This window comes from Camelina sativa, chromosome 12 (genome assembly GCF_000633955.1).
Source record: "Camelina sativa cultivar DH55 chromosome 12, Cs, whole genome shotgun sequence".
NCBI classification, from domain to species: Eukaryota; Viridiplantae; Streptophyta; class Magnoliopsida; order Brassicales; family Brassicaceae; genus Camelina; species Camelina sativa.
In genome coordinates this window covers 28034737-28044432 of record NC_025696.1, presented here as the reverse complement: position 1 = coordinate 28044432, position 9696 = coordinate 28034737, and the positions used below count along the sequence as shown (strand labels likewise).

At 41.1% G+C, this 9696-nt stretch overlaps 1 protein-coding gene across 1 annotated transcript in view; it reads right to left on the bottom strand.

Annotated features, from left to right (window-relative positions):
• Nucleotides 8044-9696, bottom strand: part of LOC104732774 (trichohyalin-like) — a 4790-nt gene continuing 3137 nt past the window's right edge. The window contains exon 2 of the mRNA XM_019233879.1: nucleotides 8044-9681. Coding sequence (XP_019089424.1) covers nucleotides 8374-9681 — 1308 coding nt within the window. The 3' untranslated portion in view covers nucleotides 8044-8373. The remainder of the gene's footprint in view (nucleotides 9682-9696) is intronic.

Below are 9696 nucleotides of genomic sequence, written 5' to 3'. Positions count from 1 at the left end.
AACCGGACAATTAAAATTGAACCGACCAAACCGGCCACAACTGGTGTCGATCGATGCCTCACTAGAAGGTGTCGATCGACACCCTTACCAAAATACCAAAAATTGGTTTGCGGGTGTTACACCTCCTCACAAATTCATCGCACATTTCTCGCAAATTTGCGAGGGACATTTGTAAGGTTCTTCGATTTCGTAGAAAATGACTCGCAAATCCATAGCAAATTTGCGAGAGAATTTCTCCGTCGCAGTTTTCCGTCGCAAAGAGCGTGTTTTCTTGTAGTGATAAATATTCTAAGTGCACTCTTCCTGGTGCGAGGAAGATGCTTTTCTTTTAAAGTGCAAGGATGAGACTGAAATATAGATCATGTCTATCTTCTCAATTAGACTGTCTCAAATTTCTTATGATGAGAATGCTGTTAATTAGGAGCCCAAAAAACCGAATTGAGAAAAGATGCAAATTATATTTAAAAAAAAAATCAGAAAAAATTACAACAACATAATATAAATTACGCAGACAAAATATGATATTTTTTTTATTAATTCAAGAAATTGGCCGTAAGTACTTTCAGAAAATCATGATTTATGAATCCCAGGATAAACCCGATCACGAACTATTACTTTAGCACACGAGTAATATAACTCAAGCCAACAGATCTACGTTATAGTTGTAACATCAACAAACCGGAATCCCGGTTTGGAATGTGCATCGATCGATGCTGGTGTTGCATCGGTCGATGCAAGGCCGGTTTGGTCGGGAAGCGAATAAGCTAAACGGTGCGTTTTGGGTTGGGGAAAAACTCTTAACTCGAGTTTTGTCCTCATTCGACGAGATTGGCTGTTTTTGAGAGAAAAGAAAAGAGAGAAAGAGTTCTAAGAGTTCTTGGTGAGATTTTGGGAGTTTGTGGCTGTTCCTGTAGAGATCAGTAGCTGGGATCATTGTAGGAGCTTCCTAGGAGCGTTGTTTTGCTTGTTTGAGGTTCAGAATCTTCTTGGCAAATGTGAGTGCATGACCATGACTTATCTAAACTTGAGATTTCTCTAATCTATTTGTTTATGTGTTGTGTGGCTTGTTAGAACGTTATTTGAGGCTTTGTGAAGCTTTCTTGTGGCTTGAGATCGAGTTTGATAGTTGTAGGAACAAAGATCCAGCGAGAAGCTTTGGGGAAAAACGATGCTCGACATGTGCATCGGTCAATACAAATGCGAGAACGGAGTGATTTGACCTAGGAGCGTCGATCGATGCCATGAGGAGGCGTCAGCCGATGCAACTAGGGTATTTTTGTGAAATGTCGAGCATGCGTCGGTCGATGCAGTGTGAGTATCTTGCATTGGTCGACGCAAGTTTGTGTCGGTCGATGTATCCCCTGTTGGTGTCGGTCGATGCAGTGCCTGGTTTGTTTGTTGATTGTTGTTTGATGGTTAGAGTATCTCAATTGCTTGTGTGTATAGCCCAATAGATGAGAGGATTGCCTCTCTGAGTGTTTATAAAATACTCATGCATCTTAATTTGTGTTTGTGGTGCAGGTAAAGGCAAAGTGTGATCGTGGAATCAAGGCAATGAAGAGGAGGATGTTCTAGTGGCTCGCTTGGTTGATGTCTGGCTTCTGTTAGGTTGCTAGAGTTGGGTCCTAGAGTGTTGTTTAGGATTGTTGGTTCTTTGTTTTATGATGATTGGATTATTAGACTATTTTGATTATGGAATTTAATATTGGTTTATTGGTAATTAATTGGTTTAATCGTATTGATTATTTTCCGCTGTTGGGTTTGGTTGTGGTTAGGTGGCTAGTGGATATGAGACCACTAGTTTAGAGTATTTATTATTAATTATTATTATTATTATTTATTATTTGTTTAGAAAAATGGTCGGGTTGTTTCAGTTCGGTATCAGATCCCTTACGGTTCTAGGTTTGAGTTCACTAGGCTTTGTGCTGTAGATGTTTGGGATTGGCATGTCTTGATTGATTATGTGAGTTAGTCAATTGTGTGTGGCATGGAGTCCTAGAATATCCTCTTCGAGCCTACAATGTGATTTCACGGTGAGTTTATGTTTTTGTGTTATGTTTAAATTGCTTGCTTAGCCTTCTGTTCATGGTAGTGCAGATGGTTAGAGAGGATGCTGTTGATGGTCGTAGACGCGGACGTGGTCGTGTTAGGGGCAGAGGCCCGTCAGTTAGTGATACTGTGGAACAGAGTGTGACAGCTGAGGGTGTTGGCGAGGCGCAGGGCCTTCAGGAGGGATCCACGAGTGTGGCTGGTGGGGGCAGTGTTGGCCCTCGAGTGGTTGGTGATGCTAGGGTCCGGGTGAGGGAGTCCCAGCGAGTGGAGTCCCTGTAGAAGGTGTTGACCTGGCGAGCTTGTTGACACAACTGTTGGAGCGGATACCGGGAGTGGGTCTGGCTCAGGCTCAGGTAGTACCACCAGTGGTGGCGGGAGAGCAGCAGCCAGTGGCTGTGGATGGAGGAGCTCATCTCCGTTATGTCAGTATGTTGAGAGAGATGCGCAACATTGGTACTGAGTGGTTTGCGGGAGGTTCAGACCCTACTGTTGTAGATGCATGGATGATGGGAGTGGAGCGTAACTTCCAGTCTCTCAGATGTCCTCAAGAGTTTTGGGTGGACATAGGGGTCCACAACCTAGTTAGTGATGCTCATGTGTGGTGGAGATCAGTTGCCGCTAGGAGGTCGCAGAGGGAGATGACTTGGGCTGACTTCGTGGAGGAGTTCAACCACAAGTACTTTCCTAGGGAAGCATTGGACCGATTGGAGGTGCAGTTTCTACAATTATCTCAGGGGACTTGGTCAGTGCGGGAGCTGGACGTGGAGTTCTGTCGACTTTTGATGTATGGAGAAACCTATGGCTCTCTTTGAGCTCACCATCAGCCCCAATGTGTCCCCTCCACGGAAGAATCCAAAGATTGGATGGTAGATGAGAAAGAGATATTAAGCCTGAAACCTAGTAAGCAGGGTGCTACAGACAGATGGGCATGGTTACCTACCCAGGATGGTGTATACTCAATAAAATCTGGCTACTTTGAAGCGCAATCGAGGACGCTGCAGTGGAAAGAGCTATTCAGCCTAGTCCATCTCCTTTTAAATGGAAAACTCACATTTCATCTCTTAAATCATCCCCAAAAACAAAGATGCTACTCTAGAAGGCATCTCAGAAAGCCTTACCAGTGGGTGATAATCTTTCGCATCGGCTAGTCAATGAGTCAATTATCTGCCCACACTGCCAAGCCAATGAATTTGAGCTTCACATTTTCTTCCACTGTCCCTTTGCGAGACAAATTTGGAAACAAGCCACCTTTAAGGAGACTTTTGATCCAAAGCAAGTGTGTACAACCCAATCAGGAATCTTGACGTGTCTCCCCCTGACTGGTATTGGTGGAGGACCATTGTTCACATGGAGTTTCTGGACCAATTAGACTTCATGGAATAATCTAGTGTTCAGTAAGAAACAGGAAAAAGCCTTGATGTTAGCAGTGTTAAGGGCAAAGGAATGGCAACAAGCATAAATCATAAAACCACCAAGGGCACAACAACTGATGCATTCATTTAGAGTCCAAGAACAACATGCAAGTTACCTAATTACCTGTTATACCGACGCCGCTTGGGTTAATGATGTGAAAGCTGGTCTTGGATGAATCTTCAAAAACCGACAAGCTCAAATCATCTGACAAGGGTCAGATCTGGCCACCTTTGTCGGATCCCCGCTGATGGCCGAAGTCTTAGCAACTCTCACAGCCGTGGAAGTTGCCATCGCATCGGGTTTCAACCAGATCTTGTTCGCCTCCGACTCTCTATCGTTAGTCAAGGCTCTCAATTTGAAGTTCCAACTAAAGGAACTTCATAGGATTCACCAAGATATCCTGTTTATATCTAGATCTTTTAGCTCTTGTTCTTTTACTTTCATCCCTCGAGATCGCAATCGCCAAGCCGATGAGCTTGCGAGGAATATTCTCTCTCTTTTATGGAAGCCTAAAAGACGTTTTCAATATAAGCGTTGTTTGTTCCAAAAAAAAAATATAATGTATAAAATAATTGGATTTGATCCGCCGATCCCTCATGGCTCGGTTGCTCAATCTCGAAAGTACCAATAAGTCGATAACACCTAAAATGGTTCAAGGTAGTTGTCTCCTCACTCAATGGTTCACCCATGCCTATTTTCTTCTAAGTATCGTTTTGGCTTAGTTCTTGTAGTTTACTATAGTTTTTCACCTTTATTTTTTGTCACAAAAGTTCATTGCCCCGAGCTTTTTTTGTATAACAATGTTCCATTTTAGTAATAGAATTCACAGTTTATCAAAAATAAAATAATAATAATACCTAAAATGGTTCATTCCTCCTAATATCATGGTTTAGCTTAAATCGTTTATGTAAACCATTTGGATGTGTTGGTTTATTTTGTGTATATGTGACGAACTTAGAGCCGTTGGTGGAAACTGTGAAGAATACAAGTAAAAATACAAGGCAAGAATTAACCTTTTAATAAATATATATATATATATATATATATATACAAGGCAAGAACAAGAGTTAGTATGACGAGTGACGACCACAATGACACACATCTTTATCTTACCCAATTATGCTTTTAGAAGCAGATTAAAGTCTCGCACTTGAGTTATTCAATCATCAATCTAGCAAAGAATGTGGAGTATTGGGTATGGAAAAGGAATCAAGAGCTACTAAAGTAAATCAGAATTCTGCTCTCCTTTGCTGTTATTTGAGAGAGTTAAAGCCAGTTTTGAGATCATGGTATGTTGCAAGATCACTGAATACATCAATGATCTGAATACATCACTGAAAATCTATCTAGTTTTTTCATAAGCCTGAAGTTAAGTGAATCATTTTGGAAATTAATCCTTTGGCGTCAATTCTCACTCATGGGTATCATCGTACTAGTTACCTTGAAGATGGACTAAGAAGATGTGGAGGAAAAAAAATGCACAACAAGGGAATCTTTTTAGAGGAATTGGTTCTTATGACTTCTCAGAATATTGTTTTTTACAACTTCTTGGCATTTCTAAGATAACGTACAATCATAACATGTTATTGTGTTATGAGCCAAAGCCTTAGCCTTAGCCCTTGTAATAACCCTTGTAAATTATGCTCAGAAAACAAAGTGAACAAAGAGCTTGAAAGCTAACTACCTTTTAACCTAAGCCTCTTTCTAGAGAATTAAGTTAATTGTTTGGAAGATGAGTTTTTATTGAAATCACGAGGCTATATATATAGCTCCTTACAAACCGACTATCAAGCGTTTAGTTAAAACCTAACCCAACCAATAAAAAGAAACTTCAAGAAAAGAAATTATTAAAAATAGAATAGAAATCAAAGAGTCATCGAGAAGCTTCTTCAAGCCCGTGACTTCTTTCTCTGGTACATAATACCAAAGCGTGTATCATTACTCCCCTCCTCGATGAGTCTCGTACAGTTTTCCTGCTTCTTCCCATGTTGAGTCTTCAGCGGCATCTTCCGCCCACTAGACTAACGCATGTCGAGTCGTTCCCCACATTCTTTCCTTGAGGAGTTCCAAAGGTGACGTAAGAACTGCTCTGCCATGTAACAATGGTGGAAAAGTGGGGCTGTCACCAGGAAGATCGCCTTTGTGCCGCTTAAGTAAAGAAACATGGAACACATTGTGAGTCTTAGTTCCTGTGGGCAGCCGCAGTCGATACGAAACCGTTCTATTGCGTTCAAGCACCTCAAAAGGTCCATAATACTTGGGTGACAACTACTGAAAGCTTCCTTAGACACCATTAGCTGACAGTATTTTTGAATCCGCAACCAAACCCAATCGCCTACATTAAGCTCCACAAGTCGATGGTTATCATCATAAGTAAGCTTCATGTGTTGTTGAACTTCTAAGAGTCTTCCTCAAGTTCTCTCCAGAAACTCATCTCGCTGTTCCAACATCACATCCACTGCGTCAACCTGCAAATTGCTAGTTGTATAATCCAAGATTCTTGGAGGTTTATGGAATTTTATCCCTGTCTGTCACTATTGTTTTCGGTATCCCATGAAAACGAACGATGTCCCGGAAGAAAGCTTGTGCGACAGTACTAGCGTTGTAAGGGTGACCAAATGCAATGAAATGAGCATAGCTGAACTAACGGTTTTGCCTAAGACGCTCAGCAAAGCTTCCATGAAATCCATCGAAATATCATACCCTACTTGCGTAGGAACTGGTAGCGGTTGCTGTAAACCAGCGGGCTGCAACGTTTCCCATTTGTTTTTCTGGCACACTTGAAAACTTCCCATAAAGTCTTGTATTGTCTTCCTCCACCTTTTCCAATAAAAATCTTGGCAAATCCTATCCATTGTCTTTTGAACACCTTCATGGCCAAAATTGTGAAGTCCTGAGACCACCTCTTGAAGAATTCTGAGTCGGAATATAAGTGAGCACGTTTCTTATGGAAATCAGTCTCTCAAGTACCTCCCATGCATCAGACATTTCTCCTTGAATAAACCCCACACGAAAATCAAATCCTAATAACTTGCTAACCCAAGGAATCTGCAGTGTCGTTGAGAGGCGCTGCTCCAATATAAACTTAAGACTATAATGGTCAGTGCAAATTAAAAAATGATGTCCCCATAGATAGAGTCTCCAGTGCAGCACCGCTTTAGCCAACCCAATCAGCTCTCGTTCATATGCAGCCAACTTCAAGTGTTTCTCTAATAATTATTGATTAAAAAAAGCAATTGCGTGATCTTGTTGTTGTAGTACAACACCAATCCCACTCCTGGAAGCGTCACACTCAACTACAAATTCCTTGGAAAATCTGGTAGAGCTAATACCGATGATTCAGAGAGAGCTTTCTTTAAAGATAGAAATGCTGCTTCTGCGACGTTATCCCAAACAAACCCATTCCGACGTAGGAAATTTGTGAGAGGAGAAGCCAAGATACCCAGAAAATTCCATAAATCCGCGGAATGCCCTAACCGATGCTGGTTTTGGCCACTCACTAACAGCCTTGATCTTCGCTTCTTCAACCTTCACCTCTTCGCCTGAAATGACATGCCAAAGATAACTCACCTCTTTCTGTCCAAACAAGCACTTAGCCTGTTTTAACAACAACCAATGGCATTGTATAAGCTCAAATACCAATCTTACATGCTCCACATGGTCAGCCCTTGTCTTGCTATAAGTGAGAATGTCATCAAAAAAACAAGCACAAACTTTCGAAGATCCGCCTAAAACACGGAATTCATAAGACTCTGAAACGTGGATGGTGCATTGGAGAGTCCAAAATGCATAACTAAAAATTCATGATGGCCATGGTGAGTGAGAAACGCCGTTTTCTCGATGTCATCTTTTAACATCCGGACCTGGTGATACCCTGAAGCCAGAACAAGTTTGGTATAGAAGCAAACTCCATGTAACTCATCCAAGAGCTCAACAACCACACGGACCGCCATGTCTTTCACGATTACTTTGTTAAGATCTCGGTAATCAACACAGAATCATCATATTTTATCAGACTTCTTAACTAGCAATACAAGTAAAGAAAAAGGTGAGGTGCTAGGTCAAATGACACCATTCCAAAGCATCTCCGAACATTGCCGCTTAATTTCATCTTTCAACAAGTGCAGGTATCGATATGGCCAAACAGCAACTGGGTTTGCTCCCTAAATGAGATGGATCCGATGATCACACCGTCTTCGTGGTGGTAAGCCAGTAGGGGTTGCAAACAAATCCACATACTCCTGTAGTAACTTTATGAGCTCAACCAACGTAGTCTGAGACACTAAGCTTGTATTCTCTCGTGATGCGCACCCTCCTGTGGAAGTCTCTCAACCGTAAGACGACCCTCCGTTGTAAATATTTCTTTGTCTTCTTCAAACCAGTTCTCTAGGGTACCCTATCCATCGCCAATAGCATGCACGGTCCCCCGTGTTTTGTCACGTCAGGCACTTCTCCTTGCCATTTAATCAAATTTTAATCATGCTTAAACTCTTATGTTCAGGCTGGTACATCCCAGATGACACGCCCTAGCACATTTAACCATTGATTACTGAGTACTGTAGGATTTTGGTCAGCCACTTGCTTAACCTCTCATTCTCCTTAATTGATAACATCATTACAACAACATATTTATAGCAGTTGAGGTTTAACCTACTTAAACAGTACACAACATTACTTCACTTAGACAATGGCTTTTGTAAGCCTTAATCAACATAACCCAATTAGTTTGGGCCTTGACATGCTTCTGGCCCAGTTGGCCTCTTGCCTTCTTTGACATCACAAAACATAAGACTTTCTCTTCCCCTTTGACTCTTCATGTATTCAACGATTCTTCTTCTTCCTTTTTCCTTCTGCAACTTCTTCTTCTAACTCTCTTCTTCTTGTACTTGATTCTTTGTAACAGATTAATCAAAGATGAGATTCCAACACTCCCTCTCTCATCTTTTGATTAATCCCCAAAATTACCAAATTCCAATCCAGGGATTTGATCCCTTTTTCACCTTGTACTTCTCCTAAGAACCTTTTGCTCCATGAACAAATTTGTTTCACAATATTTGTTATCCTTGCTGGTAACATCACTAGCTCCCTCATCATTCCAAATTCTGTAGATCCTCTCAGTTCCTGCAAAACCATCTTTTTCTTAAATTTGTTATTCATCTCAGATTTCTCTTCTTCTTCATCAACCTTGACAGAACCATGGGGCTTCTTCCTCTGCATATACCCAGGAGCATGAATCCGACCATCAGTCTCTTCTCCAAGATAGTTCAAATCATTACACACAAGTAAATTCTTTTTCTTCTTCTCCCTCATTTTCTTGTTCTTTTTAATCTCAGATTTTTCTTTGTTCCTCTTTCTAGATTTCACTAGCATGTGTTTCTTCTTAATTTTCTGCTGCCTCTCTTCCATCACAGCTGATTTTTGACACTTCTTCTTATACAAGTTCTTTTGTGCGAAGTTTATGTCTTTAATTTCCTCTTTGACGAAATCCAGCTTGCCCCATGCGTGTGAGTTCTTTATCTTCCTCTCACTCATCCTCTTGTTCTTAAGGAATTGATCTCCCTCTTGATTCTTCTTTCTAGCTTTCTCTTCAATCTGTTTTCTCTTCATATCTTCTCCATTTTCTTTCAAAATCAACCGTTCCTCTTGTTTGATTCCCATGTCGATTTGTCTCTGATTTATATCAATCTCAGCTAAGACTTGAACCTCCCTTTTGTGCAGGTGCTTTCGTGCGAGATTCATGTCAATCTCTTTCTCTGTGATTTTCTGCTCATCCCACCAAGGTAGTTTCCTTATCTCAATCTCCCTCTTGCACTTAATACCTTCCCTCTGTCTCTCTTCAACCTCAACTGATTTCTCAGGGTCTTTTTCTTGCAGATTGTTTTGTGTAGAATTCTTATCTTCGAGCTCTCTCTCGATGCTTTTCAGCTCAATCAATAAAGGTAAATTCCTTACCTCTTTCTTGCTTTCATTCTGGTTTTGCTTGATTTGGTCTGATCGTTGAATCTCTCCTCTCTGAACAGTCTTATGCGATAGGCATTTGGTTGGATCAAAGTATTGATTCTCACTCTTGCTAAAGTCTGTTTTCTCCTCTACTCTCAACGGTAACTCGACCTCTTTTTCCTCAATTTGTTTATGATTCTCTGCGACTCTTGTATTCATTGACTTTGTTCGATTCTGAGAACCATTGTTGTTCTCTTGCCTTGCAGTTTCGTGAGCCTTCCCCACATCTGC